This window comes from Chenopodium album, chromosome 20, assembly GCF_948465745.1.
Source record: "Chenopodium album chromosome 20, dcCheAlbu1.1, whole genome shotgun sequence".
Classification (NCBI taxonomy): Eukaryota; Viridiplantae; Streptophyta; class Magnoliopsida; order Caryophyllales; family Amaranthaceae; genus Chenopodium; species Chenopodium album.
The window spans coordinates 26,733,602-26,750,985 of NC_137853.1; the positions used below are offsets into that span (position 1 = coordinate 26,733,602).

The 17,384-nt window shown below is 35.0% G+C and overlaps 1 protein-coding gene across 3 annotated transcripts; it reads right to left on the minus strand.

Annotated features, from left to right (window-relative positions):
• Positions 1-3,862: 3,862 nt before the first annotated feature.
• Positions 3,863-14,089, minus strand: LOC145599247 (uncharacterized). Of its 3 annotated transcripts, XR_014103715.1 has the most exons (5): positions 13,872-14,089; positions 11,468-11,674; positions 11,245-11,369; positions 4,943-5,268; positions 3,863-4,395 (listed from the first exon to the last, which is right to left on the minus strand). XR_014103715.1 is itself a non-coding variant. In XM_081655647.1 (4 exons), the coding sequence occupies exons 1-3, from the start codon at positions 13,966-13,968 to the stop codon at positions 4,977-4,979; spliced, it is 819 nt and encodes a 272-aa protein (XP_081511773.1). In that variant the 5' UTR covers positions 13,969-14,089; the 3' UTR covers positions 3,863-4,395; positions 4,943-4,976. The 3 variants fall into 3 exon arrangements, 2 of the variants coding, with proteins under 2 accessions (XP_081511773.1, XP_081511774.1); XM_081655647.1 differs by having other exon boundaries at positions 11,245-11,674; XM_081655648.1 differs by lacking the exons at positions 3,863-4,395; positions 4,943-5,268 and having other exon boundaries at positions 10,887-11,369.
• Between the last annotated feature and the right edge of the window lie 3,295 nt (positions 14,090-17,384).

Here is a 17,384-nt window from a genome sequence, read left to right on the forward strand (position 1 = left end):
GCAACTTAAAACCAGAAAAAAATAAGCCATAATAACACCTTGAAAATATCATGATTTTAAAAATAAACGAGCGAGGCTCCGATACCGCTGTTGGGGTTTGGTGAGTCCGACTCACCGCGGAAATAAACCCAAAACCAAGAACGCACTCGCAATAAATAAAACCATGAACATAATTAAATTAATCACAAGATTAAGTTAAGCTAATTACCTTTGACGCGTGCTTCGCTCCAAGTGAGCTCTTACTTGAAAGCTTCAAGTCCCGCTCGCACGGAGACCTCCAACGAAGTCCACCCGCACCAACAAAACCGACTAGGTCCAATGTCTTGGGGTTAGCAAGACCCGACCAATAAAACCCGAGTAATAATATTGAGTTCAAAGGTTTTCACTAATTGTGATGCCTTTTTCAACTCTTACTCAAGCATCATTCCCAATGCCCATACATGGGTATTTATAGGAAATGATGGGAGTATCATTTGCTCTCCCATCAATGTGGGATACTTTGATTTTTCCATTTTATTTTAAAGCTAAAATAAAATTAATAATCAAGCTAGTAATAAATCAACAAGTGGCAAGCTCATGTGAGTGGTTAGGTGAGGACCATTTGGAGAAGGGGGGGACCAAACTTGCTCCCCACTCCCTCTCCCATATCCGGCCAACACACTCAACACACACACATGCACCTCAAGCCACATGGCACCCACCCTTGGGCACCAAGGCAGCCAAGGTGGGCTGCCATGTGGTGCTGTCCGTGGCAGCCTACGCACAGCAGGCCCAGCAAGCCCCGCACTTGCATGCGGGCTGCTGCTGCTGCTGGCCAGCATGCCCCGCATGCTTGTGCGGGCTTGCTGCTGGCCTTGTGCCTTGGCTAGCAACACTAGGCAGCCAGCCGTGCTGCTGCTAGCAGTTGCGGGCTGGCGCGCCTAGCATGCTAGCATGGGTGCGCTAGCACGCACCAGCCAGCCTAGGCTCGGCTTGGTGCGCATGCTAGCCACCATGCTCGGCCATATGCCCTTAGCACTCGGTTTGCTAGGGCATTCCGATGCTAGGGGTATTTTGGTCTTTTGTTGATTTATTACTATTTCTCGTCTCGTCTTTCACTATTTTTCGACTCGACTTCCGACGCTCGGTTTCGACGCTCCAAGCTCGAATTTCCGACGTCTAAATAAATATTACTCGGTTGACTCATTAATTCCTTCCGGATTAATTCGTCGATTCGGTTTGTTGAATGCTTGGGTGTGACCCGAAGGGTTCAGTCAAGATTAAGCTGTAACATTAATTATCCATTAATATTACTGATCGGAAGCGGCCTCCACCCAGGCATTCCGATCACTTGACCTTACTGAATATATTAGCTTTCTAATAATTCTGAACCCGCTAACGGAATAGTACACTTGTTCGAAGGACACCATTCCTTTCAGATCCGTCGTCGCTTCACAGTTTTGTAAGATAGTTAATTCTTGTGCTGATTCCGAAACCCGAATCCGAGCCCTAATCAATAGTAGCTCCGCACAACCAGAGACCAAATTAAGCACCAATAAAACCTTGTCTTTCGAAGGAGTACGAAAAACCTTGTCTTTCGAAGGAGATCGAAAAAACCTTGTCTTTCGAAGGATATAAACCCTTTCTTTCGAGGGAGACATTATTGTAACGCAAAACAAAAAGCTTAAAAGAAAATAAAGATTGGGGCTTTCCACCGGTGAAATCCGATGGAAGCCCCTTGAAAATTGACAATGGAGACTAGGTTTAGGAGAGAAAAGAGAGAAAAGGAGGCTAGGGTTTTTTTCGTTTCACAAACTTAATGTTACCCACTTGTTTATTAGTTTCTACTTTATAGATTTGTTAGTTTTTAGAGTTGTAAATCTATTTATATGAGGTTAGAGTATCTCCAATTTTAGTGTGTAAAATGTAATCAGATTAGTCAAATTTTTATCTTTTATCTCTCTCTTTATAGTTTATACATTAATTGCAACAATCTGATAAGGAGCATCATCGATCTTCGCCTAATTGAAAACCCATATTTGTGGTGTAGAAAAAAGGAGGAGAGAGAAAATCCAATTGCTATCTGGAGAAGAAGAAACGTGGTTTACTGTAGAATTTTTTTTCAAAAAAAAAATAAAATAAAAAATTATGGCTGGCCACACGGTATGGCCAGCCGCATATGAAAGTTTGTGTAACTCGAATGGGGGTAGTATACTAGTATTCGACAATTCGGCTATATGTGACCTCTTTGTAACTTTTTTATAGCAGATTACCCCACTTAGTTATCTATATGTTGTACCCACCCAACATATCTAAAAAAATTTCAAGGCCTGTTCTGTTCAGATTATTTTCAATTCGATTCAGTTCAGTTCACATCCTAATATCCTCCTCTCATAAAATATTTAGTTCAGTTCAGCTCAGTTTAGTCCAGTCAATCAGAACAAGCCCTGAGTTGTTAATGTTTACCCCTCCATTAACTTCATTCCAGACAAACTTGGAGACATTTCATCTTTGCCTAGATAGCTATATAAATAATAAGACTTTTACTAAAAGATATATTATAACTATAAATTCTAAAGATATATTCATTATATAATAATATAAATAAGGAAATTTTGTCTAGAATTACTGTAAAGATAGGGTTATTTGTGAACAACTACCTATTTTTTTCTATTTGTTTAAAACTACCGAAAGTTACAAAACGTTTGGGTAACACTACCCATTAACGTTTTCCGTCCAATTAAGATGTAATTGGGCCCACTTTTTCACTTTTCCCACTTGACTAACTTCCCTAATTACCTTCTCTCTCCTCCCTAATTACATTCCCCTCAATTCTCACTCAAAAAATCCAAGAGAACATATTTAATCAATTGAACACAAATTTTCAATTATTCGTAATGTTTCACACTTTCCTTTTAATTTATTGTTTATTGTATTTGTATACAAGTTTTAATTGAACGCAATTAACATAACTTGGGTGTAAATTAGTGATTTGGATTAGGGTTTAAGGGTTCAAAAAAATTGGGGGTTTGGTTCAATTGAGTTTTAGGGGGTTATTTTGAATTTGAGAATAATTTCAATTGCATTTTAATTACTAATTGGCCATTGTAATTGGTAGGATTTGTAGGATGTCTAATTCACCATTTTAATTGGTAGGATGTCTAAATTTGGGGGGTTTTTGATTTCTAGGGTTTAGGTGATAGGCGGTCGCACACCTAACAAAAATAATACCTAACTAAACCTCCTAATTATGTAGTAGAGTAAGTTAGGGTCGATCCCACAGAGAAGGTAGTATCAATATTGGTTACTATGAATTAAAATTAGTCGAGTCAATCAAAATAGGGTTGAAAATATTATACTACTAAAACAAGAAAATCAAATAATAAAAACATCTAGAATCAAGTATCACCACTAGCATAATCAATGCAAGACAAATTCTTACCCCAACCAATTAATTATATGTTCACAAGGAAAAGTAATCCCTAGATATAATACCAAAGGTCTCTTTCGAGTTATCAATGGCTTCTCTAATCACAATCAAGCCTATTTTCATGGAATCATGCAAATTAGAGACATTAAGCACAATACTCTAACTTCCTAATCATCCATTCAACTATTTTCATGATGAACTCTAAACCCTTAATTAATCTATTCGATTCCGATAAAACCCAACTTTCGTCGATTAAAACAAAGGAATAATCTCAATACCAATTATCTCTAATCTAGTATTGGCATAAGCACAATTAATTAAGCATGAACAATATAACAATTAATTGAGAATTTCAAAGAATAAATCAAGTATCAATCATGGCTAGGGTTAAACCAAACCCTAGAATAATAATCTACTCTGACATAATAAAAGAAATAAAATAAATGAAAGAGATGAAGAAAATATAATACTTGAATTAATAAAATAAAACTAGAGAGAAAACTAGGGTTCTAAACTAATGGGGGTTATGGGATAATAAAGCCAAGGAGTATTTATAATAAATATAGGAATTAGGATAGAATTAGGAAACTAATTCGGGCTTAATTGTCCAGGAATTGTCCACACACGGGCGAGTAAGCATAGGGCACGTTCGTGTATCTCGCTGCTGCACGCGTAGCTCTTCTTAAAACGGTCATAACTTGAGCTCCAGATCTTTGTTTGAGGCGTGTAATATATCGATGGAAAGCTCTTGAAGTCTACTTTCCAATGAAATTTGAATCACTCCAATATCATTTGTAGATCAAAAGTTATCATCAAATTAGTGGGCGGGACTCATATTTGCCAAGTCTTTCATCAACACCCTTGCTTCTTTCTATCCTTATTTCATCTCGAAGACATGATATGAGATCCTAGAGCAACGTAGCTTCATACTTCATCATTATTATACTCAAGATTAGCTAACCATAATCCATTTGCATCAAAATCACCTGAAATTCATCAAAACACACAAGCGGAGAGTAATAGAGCATAACCTAAGCAAATAATGTAAAAATACAACTTAGACTTCTAAATCCATAAACAATTGAGTGTATATTAGCACCTAAAATATGTACAAATTAGGACCTATCATTAGGGAAGTTAATTTGGGTGGAGAGAGAAGGTAATTAGAGGAGTTAATTGAGTGAAAAAAGTGAAAAAGTGGGCCCCATCAACGGTTTTTTTGGACGGAAAACGTTAATAGGTAGTGCTACCCAAACTTCTCTTAAATTCTGGGTAGTTATTAACAAATAAAAAAAATGGATAATTGTTTACAAATGACCATATCTTTAGGGTAGTTCTAGACAAAATTTACTATAAATAATCCTAAGTATATTATCCTGCTAATATTGTTAATACGGAAAATATATCGCACATATGTTTTTGATAATATCTTAAATCTCTAACAACATATCGTGTAACTAAGCCTAAATCTATGAATAAAGCCATACTGGTATGAAAATGGGATTAGGTCGTGTAGGGAAGTTTAAGTCATACCTGCTGAATTTTTAAGAACCTTTCCTCTATAAAATCATGAGAGATAAAGAGATCGTTCCATGCATGTCACTAAGCCACCCTCCTTGCTGCTGTCTTCGCAAGCTTCCCCTGCCTGCAAATCGCTCCCCCCTTCCGTTCTTCCATGCCACTGCCTCCTCCCTTGCCATTGCAAGCCAGTGCCCCACCTCCCCTGCGATTGAACACTAATGCCCACCTCCCTGCCTGCGCACCACTGCCCTCCTCCCCTGCCTTGCCCCTGCATGCACACCTGCCCCGTCCCTGCCTGCACAAATCTGCCCCATCCTTGCTTGCAGATTTGTCCAGCACTATATTCAGAGTAAGCTAAGTTTTATTGTTTGTGATTTCTCAGATTAGGCAGGACAAAAATTGTAGTTGATGGAACAAGAAAGTATAGAGCATAGATAATAATGTAAAGGGGGTCTAGTCTACATGTATGTCAAATCACTGAGTGGTTATAATTCAACCTTAACCCCGAGTTCAATCATAGACATAGTCCATTACTCCATTACTGTGAAATAATAATCAAGAGAATTGGGAATTATGAAAGTGCTAGTGTGAGTGAATGTATGGAGTTTTTAATGTAACCAATTACCAATTTACCATGACCAACTACTAAAATTATTTTGGTTCTCCACTTACTGACTTACTGACTTACTGCCCTGCAACCATCAGACCTTCTTCCCTTCCAATACCCCCAGGGTCCCACATAATAAATTAAGGCATGCAGCGTGTTATGTTATGCCCGGCAAAGTTCCTCAACAACGAAGGTTTTCCATGCACTAGGACTGATCAAAGATTGGTAGAGTGTAATAAATCAAACATCACGAAACACCTAGCTAATGTAGCTGGACATAGACAAATAAATTATTACAAAACATAAAACATCTATAGGTAAAAAAATTGCAGCTTCCGTATATATATATTTTTTTTATACAAGAGAAAATTGTGAGAAAGGACCTTTTAAATGGTCGACTTTTTAAAAAATGACCTTTTAAGTGAAAACTTGTGAAAAAAGACCTTTTAAGTTGTATTTTGTTTGTATGAGGTACTTGGGTGAGCTTGCGAGGTGGTCAACGCTGGAGCTATAGCGTTGACAATCACATGTTAGTCACGTGACTAGTATGTGATAGTCAAGCCCGAAGCTCCGGCGTAGACCACCCATACAAGCTCACCCAAGTACCCCATACAAACAAAATACAATTTAAAAGGTCATTTTTCACAAATTTTCACTTAAAAAGGTCCTTTTTAATAATTTTCTCTTTATACAATCCCCGAATTAAACTAGCAACTTATAATAATGCAGTTAATTAAATCATCATCCGAATATACTCCTTATGGATCAATTAAGTTGATTCAGCGCAAGTTTCTTTTTGCTTCTTTAAGCTCTTTTATTAAACATGAATGTAATCATCAAACATCAGAAAAGTGAACAATATACTACGTATATGAAACAATATATCAGCGCATGCAAACAATATATATGTACGTTTTTCTCTAACGTGTTTTAGCTTCGTTTATTATATTTTTGGGACTTTATAACTTTCTATTATTTATATGAAGCTTTGGAGATCTTCATAACATTCAGAAGCAAAACGTACAAAAGCTACATATGTGGTGTACCTCGAAGGAAAACAAATAGTTAGAAAAAGTTTGGAACTTTTGCACATAGGTCAACTTCAAATAATCATATATCCACATCTACTCAACAAATTAAGATGATTCAAGTTAGAGCTGTTTGTCTCAAAAGCTTTCCATACTGCTACTCAGGTTAAGAGGTAGTGTGTTTATACCCAATCATCAGAATCATGTCATCCTCTACTATTGCTCAGGTGAAGATCAAACAACATTATAATTAGCGGTTGACTAATATTTTATATATTTTTGAACTTCTTTATTGCTACTCAATTATTGTCTTGAATTTGGTCTTCCATCTTTACTTAGTTTATTGAAAAGCCCTTACCCCCAAAGTAGGAAGACTATTCAATGGCTACATGAAAATTGCGGCTACTACATTACTTTTGATATATCTACACCCTTTAGCATGGGAAATTCCCTGTTTCTCATGGTGAGAAACAAAATTTGTTTCTCATGATGGCATTTTCGTGAATAAATCAACAACTTTTTCAATATTGTGGACCCACAGTTGAATAAAGTTGAAAAAGTTGTTGATTTATTCACAGAAATGCCCCCATGAGAAACGAATTCGTTTCTCACGGTGAGAAACTGGGGCTTCCTCCTTTAGCATGCATGAGGAAAAAAAAAAAAAAAACTGATTCTCTATTGACATATACTCTGTAACCTGCCAATAATTACACCCTTAACACTTTCATCAGTGGTTTTGATGGAAAATAAATAAATAAATAAAGTAAGGTGCAGAGGAGATGGTGATTGATGGAATTTTGGTAACAAGTTTTTATTTTGGAGTATTATCATGATGATTAGAGAGTCTGGAGAGGAAGGGGATTCATGATGCAATTGTTAGGTTTAGAGAAAGAGAAACCCACAGTTTTATCTAAGTCAATTTATAATGACAAATGTACGGTTTAGATTCAATAATTACAATGGCTAGAAAAATATTGTAGCCATTGAAAAATTGTCCGTAAAGTGGACTACAAATACTAATATATTAAAGAGAGACAATTACAATTGATTATTAAGGCTTGTGTCCATCTTATCCCTTGTTTCAGGTTAAATAAGTTTAGTTTGAAAATATAAAATTTAAATAAAGGTTAATAAGGTTAGGTTAATTAGTTTAATTTACAACCATAATATACTTGTATTTCAATTCTATCATTTAATTAGGGAAATTTTGACAATTACCACCTTCTGTTATATCCATTTTAGCAATTAGTACCTTCTATTTTTTTTTTCTTTTTTTTGAAAATTACCATCTTCTATTTTCAAAAATATCAAAAGTTACCACCTTCTTGCCCCCCAACTACCACGTGACGTCATTTTGGGCCCATTCTTTCTCTTTTCTCCCTATTTCCCTCACATTTCTCATTCCTATTTGGATTCTCATCTCCCCTTTCATTTTTTTTCCCCAAACCACCAATAATTTTTCGTCAATTTTGATTTGGAGGAGTGAATTAAAGTGTTTTTTATTGTTTGGGGGAAAAAGAAGTGAAAGGGGCCGGGGGATGAGAATTGAGTTAGGAATGAGAAATGTGAGGGGAAATAGGGAGGAAAAGGAAAGAATGAGCCCAAAATGACTTCACGTGGTAGTTGAGGGGTAAGAAGGTGGTAACTTTTGATGTTTTTGAAAATAGAAGGTGGTAATTTTCAAAAAAAAAAAAAAAATAGAAGGTGGTAATTGCTGAAATGGACATAACAGAATGTGGTAATTGTCAAATTTTTCTTTAATTATGCAATTATGACTTCTAAAAGAATTAAAAAAAAAACTTAAATAAGGTAAACTAATTATGAATTATTTTGTAATTTGATGTCAGATTCCAAATATTTTTCTTTTCTTATTTTATGTGATTGATTGCATATGGAATTAACATTATAAAATGGAGGGAGTGATAAAAAGTTTAGAATCTTAAATATTCATTAATGTTTATATTACATTTTAGTGGTTAAATTTTTACATTAGTATGATATCAAGCTTTGTGTAAAAAAAAAAAAAAAGATATCAAGCTTAATTATATGCCTGTTTAGTTGAACAGCGGGAAAGGAGTTTATCTACCTGACTTTGGTGGATTTCCCTCAACGCAGTCTAAAGAAATATCAAAATCCCTTTTGGATAAGTCAGACACTAGTAGCCGTGGGTAATTGAGTTTCTTATAGTTATGGGACAATACATACCAATTGCATGCAAAAGGTTCAAAGAAAGGAACATATTGGAACTAATCCCATTTTAAGAAATACGGAGTATGAGTTTACTCAAGAATAGTTTGTGAGTTACTATACTTTTAAAAACTTTGAAGAGAATATTTAATACCCATTAAGGGTCTGTTCATATTTACTGAACTGAACTGAATGGAGTTGAACTGAACTGATTGGAACTGAACTGAACTGAATTGAGTTGAAATGAATATTTTATGTGAGAGGGAAATTAAGAGCTGAGCTGAACTGAACTGAATTGAAGTGAACTGAACTGATTGAAGCTGAACTGAACTGAAATTAAGTAAATGTGAACACGCCCTAAGTCATTAATCATACTCGTACTGTAATATACTAAGTAACACGGAGTAGGTCTTATGATTGGATAAAGGACACATGAGTCAATTTACAGAGAGAGATAAAAGGTCAAGGCATGCCACCGTCACTTTAATTATTTATCTTATTAGCATAATCAGGTATACCTTAAACTCGGGTTTTCAAACAAAAAAGGTATATCTTAAACTCAACGAAATCATAGGAAGTACTTCATAACTTTTACCCATTTAGATTGATTATTTCTTTATTTATTACGAGTAATTTAAATTCCTTAGCCCTCTTCTAGAATTCTCATTCTTTCTCTTCAGATCAGGGTGACTTCATCGAAAAGCAAGCTTAAATCTATATCTATTAAATATTACTAAAACAAAACGTATTGATGTCATTGATCCCTTAAAGTGTCTTACGCGTCAAGCTCTTATTAAAAATTTTCCTTACAAATTTACTTATATGATGTCATAAATTTATTTAATTATTTTTTCTCCTTCCTTTTACTTGCTAAATTTTAGGATTAAGTAGGTTTAAAACTAAAACTACCTTCAGTCCAAATTATTCACAACTTTAATTTGGAATATATATTTTATATCTCACAAATAATACCCAAAGTTGCGAGTGATTTGTACCAAAGGTAATATTTAATTTAACTACGAAACTTGAATTTGGCATCAATGTTGTTGTACACTCTATACTACTTTTGAATCTTTCCAATATACAACAATATTAGATATTGATGGCTATTTAAATACATCTTTTAAGCTTCCACTCTAAACATATAAGCTCAATAGATAACAAACTATTAAAAATATTTTGTCTAACTATCATTTAAAAAAAAAAGCAATAATTATTATAATGCAACATTAAATAATAACCCTTCACAAACAAAAGGACTATATACATGTTTTTTAATATTAAAATGATATCAACAACAAATATATAAAAGAAATATGGAAAAAATATTTATCACAACCGTGCAACGCGCGGGTACTATACTAGTATATACTAAAACAGAGGGTAGTAGAATCAAACTTGACACATGTCGCTATATCATTGAACATTTTCCCGCTCATTTTTGCAATCCTAAATAAAGCAATTTTAATAGTATAACAGTATATGTATCTTACATCTTTTTATTTCCTATCAAATCTTAGGAATATATTTTTTTGATTTAAGAAATGATATTTACCTAAATAAATTACGATCATATTTGACAACAATATATAATCATATATAATATAATACTTGTATTTAAACCATATATATAATACTAAAATAATTTGAAGTATGAAGTTGTCAAAATCATATATTTTTTTTTTTGCCATTATGTAATAATTTAAAATTCCTAAATTATTAAAAATAAAATAAAATTACTACATTACTTCTTTCAAGAAAAAAAAAAATTACTACATTACTAAAATAGTAAGATTTTGGCGTTACTTCTATTTTCAATGATTTTATGTGATTATCTATTTAGTATGTATTGAGCTACTACTAATTCTATTATTTATATTAAAACATATATAGGGTACTCAAGCTACACTTAAACATTTAATTAATTTGTTACTATGTGATTAAAAAAATTTGTCACTTAATTTTTACCCATAAATATATCAATTAACTTATATCCTACTTATTTTAATCAAGTTTATACAAGTATTACATTGTAGCAAAAGATATTATTGACTGTATATTAAATTTATTAATGTCATAAATTTTTTTGTATATTTATTTCTAAACTTTTTTTCTTCAGTATTGAATTATATTTAAGACATGGAATATTGTGATAAAATTATGTACAATTATTGTGATGAATAACAAATTAATGTAAAGTATTTCACTATTATGCACTAAGCTACTTAAGTTGATTTTGTGAGATTTGAATATTTGATACTTATTAATGATTTTAAAACCATACAATTGCATGGGTACTATACTAGTTTAATACTGTAACACAAAAGTACAATATCTATAAACGTAAAACGCCATAAATAATCGTATGATTTAAACAACAATAACAGAGCTCTATATATTGAGGAGTGGAGGGACTGTCAGTCCTCCATCTGCCCCAGATGTGACGCACTATCTAGCCTGATTTGGAGCAAAAGAATTACTACACTCCGTACCTTTTATGAAATTGGGAATGGTCTGAAAAGTATTCGGCAGTCATATATTCAGCTGTGGCAAGAATAGCAGCGACGGCAAAAGGTGGGATCCAAGCGCAGCTAGAGGGTAACTGGAGCATCGGCGCCTGCATAAACATAATACCCACCAAACAGCTAATATGACCAAGTCTCTGTATAAATCTAGAGAACATTGGTAATCCAACTTTGAAAAGCATTCCAATACCCATTAGAATTATTGCCAACCCTTCAAATAATATCACAACATTGAGACTCCCAACTTCTTCCCCCATTGAGATAATGGTGGAAATAGAAACTGCAATCAAAATTTTGCTCAACATCAACATTTGCTCGTTCCCTCCGTCCTTGATTTTTTGGGTTGTTTTTGTTCCGCTTAATTGATCCTCCTCCTCATGCTGCTTTTCTGACGCGTCTGCAAGCTCAAAAAAATAAAATTAAAGTAAAATAAATATAACAATGAAGTAACTTTCCAGTGGAAGTGGGACCCACACACATTGGCTAGCCAGCTAGTAGTCTAGTACTAATGTTTTGGCTTCTTCCCGTGGTTTTGATGTAGGAGCAAATGCATAAAGTTTTTTTCTGCAGCGGGCTGTAGCGCAAAGCCAAATGGTAGGCTGCCACATGGCTTAATCAGTACTCCCTTTTCCCATAATAATCACAACGGTAGGACATATAAAGTTTTAAGGAAGAATATAGAATAGACCTGTAAGCTTTAATAATATAATGCAAATGGCTGATCTACATTTTTATGTGAAAATGTATTAACATGGATATTGATATTCTTGTAAAAAAAAAAATATGGATATTGACATTTAGATGTAGATCATATTATGAGCAATAGTATTGTTTATATTCTTGAAAAAAAAAATAATATTTATTATAATGTTTTTTCATTAAAATGCAATAAAAATTTACTTTGTGAAAGATTGGAATATTTTTTTTTTAAACACGAATATCAATATCCATATTATACATTTTCACAAAAAAAATTTTAATTTCAATTTTTTCTACCGAAACTATTTTTCTTTTTTTTTTTTTTTTTTTTGACAATAACAAATTATATTAATAAAGTCAGAGTTTACAACATACGAAATAAAAACTAAAACTTACTACTACATGGCTTTTATCATTTAAGCCTTTACATCTTTCGACATTAAAAACCATATTACATATCTGGGGTTGGCCGGACATATTGCGGATTAGGGTCTTTTTATAGGCCAAAGAGCAGATACCTACTTCAAAACACAAAGAGAGCAAAGAGTAACTTATCACCAAGTAAGGCCTTCAAACCGATCACATGGACATGTGACCTTTCCTTCAAAAGCTGTTCTTGTTGGCAAAACTTTTACAACGTCGAGGCTCGAGAAACCCCAAAACAAAGTTTGGGCGCCTGCTTTGGATAGAAAATTTCAAGAGTAATGATCATAATGATCACTATAAAGAAGGGAGCAGAATGGCAACCATAATCATTCCACCATAACACACACTTCACCCTAGCCATGGTCAACTACTTCTTGTTCGTCCTCCAAACAATGGCAACCCATGCTAACTTTCTCAACACAACAACAAAACCCAATCCCTTAACAAGGGATCCAAACTCCCTCCGCACACAACCATTCAATAAATTATAGCTAATATAACCAGAAATACAGGACAACAACCAAGAAACGCTAGAATAAACCATACGTAACTTTAAAAAATAAAGCAAACTCTGAATAACAAGAAGAAAGTACATACTTAGGTAAGCCGACCAAATCAGAGAGCCCCTTTCGGACCCACAATCCGAAACCATAACAGCAAAGAACCTCAAAACTCTAATCCTAACTTCACTGTTTCCGTCACGAACCAGTCCTGACGGCGGCGTTAGGCTTAGCCCTCTAGCGCAAGGACCCCTGAAACCCTAACCCTAACTTCACCGTTTCCTTCACGGTCAAAATACCAATGACCTTTATGACGACGGCGTTAGGCTTAGTCCTTAGACCTCTTATTTCGCCGACGAAATCCTTTGAACTCGAACCTTCCTCTCTAAGGTGGGTAATACATGGGCTTCTCTAAATCTTCTTAGCCGGGAGAAGGGTTACAAAAACACCTCCTAAACTGAGATTAATATGTTTTTAAGAGAAGGGATGAGGGCGTCGATCGGAGTTTGGAGACGCCTAAAAGAACAACAGATCAAGAAGGGGAAAGAAGATAGGAGAAGAGAAGAGAAGAGGAGGAGCACTGAAACTCTTCGGCGGCGATCCTCACAGAGAAAAAGAAGTGAAAAAGGAGGACACTCGTCGGAGAAACGGCTGCGGCGCCGGATCTCCTGCGAGCCTTCTAGGTTTACGGGAGGGTTTTAATATTAGGAGAGAGAAGAGAGCTTTTTAGTTAGGAGAGTTATTTTATTTAATCAAATTGAAAATAATAATTAGTTGTTATCAATAATAAAATTATAATTATAGTTAAATTTAGCATATAATGTTAGTATATGAATAGGTGGGATAAATAACAAGGGAGAATTTTTGTTTGATAATATAAAGGAACTAAATTAAATAATGCAGAGAAAAAACTACAAGTATTACAAGTGGGATATTAACAAATCTATCATATTCATCGATCAAACTTACCAATAATAACAGGCACAAGATCACCGCGATCAACAGAACCTATCCCGCTAGGTTTTCCAGATTCTTCGGACCATGATTGCTTACCTAAGGCATTCATTTTAAGAATTTTTGGGTTTGCTGCTAGGATATGCGAAGGTTAGCAATACAAAGATTATACATTTATACTACTAGTGAGCTTTTTACCTTTTTTTTTTTTTTTTTTTTTGAAAGGGAGTGAGCTTTTTACTTCTTCTTCTTTTTTAGTAAAGATCTGTTTTGATATAAGTGAAGCTGCCTCGAAGTTTCTAAAGAAGATGCTTGGAAGTTTCTAACTTTATTTATAACTAGCTTAAAACCCCGTGCAATGCACGGTTAATAAATAATTATATTACACTAAGGGTCTGTTCATATTTACTGAACTGAGCTGAACTGAACTGATTGAAGCTGAACTGAACTGATTGAAGCTGAACTGAACTGAACTGATTGGAACTGAACTGAACTGAATTGAGCTGAAATGAATATTCTATCTGAGAGGGAACTTAAGAGCTGAATTGAACTGAACTGAACTGATTGGAGTTGAACTGAATTGAAATTAAGTAAATGTGAACAGACCCTAAATTCTACCAAAAAAGGTATAAAATAAAAATATAAAAAAGAAAATAATTAAATATGATGTAATAGGTTAATTATAATAGGCAATTTGATATTTAAGGATGTTTATTTTAGATTTTGTACAAAGTATAAATTATAATTTAGATACAAAACTTATTTTAATGTAAAAATAGTTTTTTTTAGTAAGTAATTTTGGAGGGAAAATTTTTTACATTATGTTGCCAAGTGTACCTCTAAGTTTCGCTTTTAGTATAATGTAATTGAAGTATAAATTATAATTTAGATACAAACCTTATTTTAATGTGAAAATGGTTTTTTTAAGTAAGTAATTTTGGAGGGAAAATTTTTTACATTATGTTGCCAAGTGTACCTCTAAGTTTCGCTTTTAGTATAATGTAATTGATATGAAAATATGCGTACATTATTAATTTATTTATTTTATATACCTTATTATTGTTGAAATGATAATCTATGAACTATTACTATTAAACGTTTGTATGTAATTTGTTCTCTGTAATTCTCATTCACAATAATACGGCCGCTACAATATATATAGCTAGGTATACTTGGAGGGCAAGGCCAAGTATCCTAAGATAAGCACAAAATATTCTAGGAAATATTTACACAATATTCACAAATATCCTATTTCCTAAAATATATCCCAATACCCCCCCTCAAGTTGGAGCACCCAAATCTCCAATGCCCAACTTAAGAAGAAACTCAAATTTTACCTTTCCCAAGGCCTTGGTGAATATATCCGCCAACTGTAGTGTTGTAGGAACATAAGAAGGAGATATAGTACCATCCACTATCGCATCTCGTATAAAATGACAATCTGCCTCAATATGCTTTGTGCGCTCATGGAACACCGGATTCTGAGCAATGTACAAAGCAGATTGACTATCACAAAATAGGCGCATCCCACTCTCATGACGTACGCCCAAGTCACGAAGTAGTTATTTCAACCACTTTAATTCACAATAAACACCGTTCATCGAACGATATTCCGCTTCCGACGAGCTTTTAGCAACCGTGGGTTGCTTCTTGGTCTTCCATGACACCGAAGAGAAACCAAGCAAGACTAGCCAACCAGTTAAGGATCGTCGAGACAAAGGACAACTCGCCCAATCCGAATCACACCAACCCTCCAACTGTAAAGCACTGTCGGACCTCAAAAGAATACCTTGACCTGGATTTTTCTTCAAATACCGCACAACCCGCAGACCTGCATACCAATGCCCTATTCTAGGATTTTGCATAAATTGAGCTAAAATATGAACAGAGTAAGTCAAATCAGGTCTTGTCACAGACAAATATATCAAACGACCTACAAGTCTGCGATATTTCTCAACATCCTGTAATAATTCAGCCGTTGCTAGAGCCAACCTGTGATGTTGCTCCATAGGAAAGTCTGCGGGCTTCGCATCAGAAAATAGTGACTCTGTAATAATATCCATGGCATACTTTTTCTGACAAATAAAAAATCCCTGCTTGTTTCGGGCTACCTCTAGCCCCAAAAAATATTTTAAATTTCCCAAGTCTTTCATCTTGAAACAGTTCCCTAAGTATGCTTTAAAATTAATCAAAGCAGCTTTGTCATTGCTTGCAATGATCAAATCATCAACATACACTAACACATTCACCTGTAAATTCCCTTTCGTCAAAGTAAATAACGAATAATCAGAGTATGACTGTGTAAAGCCATAATTTTTCAATGCGGTGGTTAGTTTCGCAAACCAACACCGAGGAGCCTGTTTCAAGCCATATAAAGACTTATTCATCCTGCAAACTTTGTCAGAGTTATCATTTGCAAAACCAGGAGGGATTTTCATGTATACCTCTTCCTCCAGATCACCATGAAAAAAGCATTGTGGACATCCATTTGATGAACCTCCCAATTTTTCACAGCAGCAACAGCAAGAAAAGTTCGTACTGTTGTCATCTTTGCTATCGGGGCGAAAGTCTCATTGTAGTCTAGACCCTCTACTTGATGATTACCAAATATGACAAGCCTCGCCTTCAATCTCAGCAAATTTCCGTGTTCATCATATTTTTCTTTGTAGACCCATTTACTCCCAAGTGCTTTCTTCCCGGGTGGCAACTTCTCTAGAGTCCAAGTACCTTGTTCTTCTAGAGCCCGAATTTCATCAGCCATGGCTTTGCGCCAGCCCTCATGCTTCATTGCCTCTTTAAAATTTCTCGGTTCATTGCCTCCTGTATCAGCAGCTACATATTTTCTATGTTGTACAGAAAAACAATGAGGACTAACAGAATGTGTTTATGTAAATTCAGTACCTAAGGAAGTCGATGTCACGGGTGATGATGCACTTTTATTCCGTATGGTGTGAGTAACGAAGTCACGAAGCTTCACCGATGCCTTCTTTTCTCTCATCCCTTTCCCCATATTCTGTAGTTGCTCGTTCACCCTCAAAACATCCTCTACTTGCTGCTCATTCACAGCCAAAATGGCCTCTGCCTGCTGCTCATTCACGGCCACAGCAGCCCGTGCCTGCTGCCCTGCTGCTGGCATACTCACACCAGCGCCCGCAGGCAACCCAGCGTGCTGTCCAGAAGCTGGGTTGCTGCTGGCAGCATACTCCGCAGGCTGCCTGCCTCTGACCGCGGGCTGGTCGCGGAGCAGCCTGCCTGGGCATCCTCCCCCTCGTCGACCTCATGTTCTCTGCCCACAACAACTTCCCGAGGGGTCTTATGAGCACACACATGCTATAAAGATATTAATCTCACTCCCTATAAAGAAAGTGTCGCTTCCACATTAAAAAAATTCCCGTCATTTTGTTGTATGATGTCATCAATTTTTTTTGTAAAAATTTTTCAAAAAAAAAACCTCAAGTTTAGCAAATTTTCTTTCATTAGAAGGGTGGGCAATGGTGTTGCTCATAATTTAGCAAATTTGAGTTGTAA

Bases quoted from the DNA above. Each gene is read 5' to 3' on its own strand.
- LOC145599247 (XM_081655647.1), bottom strand. From the start codon at position 13,968: ATGAATGCCTTAGGTAAGCAATCATGGTCCGAAGAATCTGGAAAACCT. The intron at 11,675-13,871 runs GTAAGTTTGATC...TTGAGCTTGCAG, and splicing joins TCTTGTGCCTGTTATTATTG to ACGCGTCAGAAAAGCAGCAT. The intron at 5,269-11,244 runs GTACGGAGTGTA...CTCTGAATATAG, and splicing joins CATTCCCAATTTCATAAAAG to TGCTGGACAAATCTGCAAGC.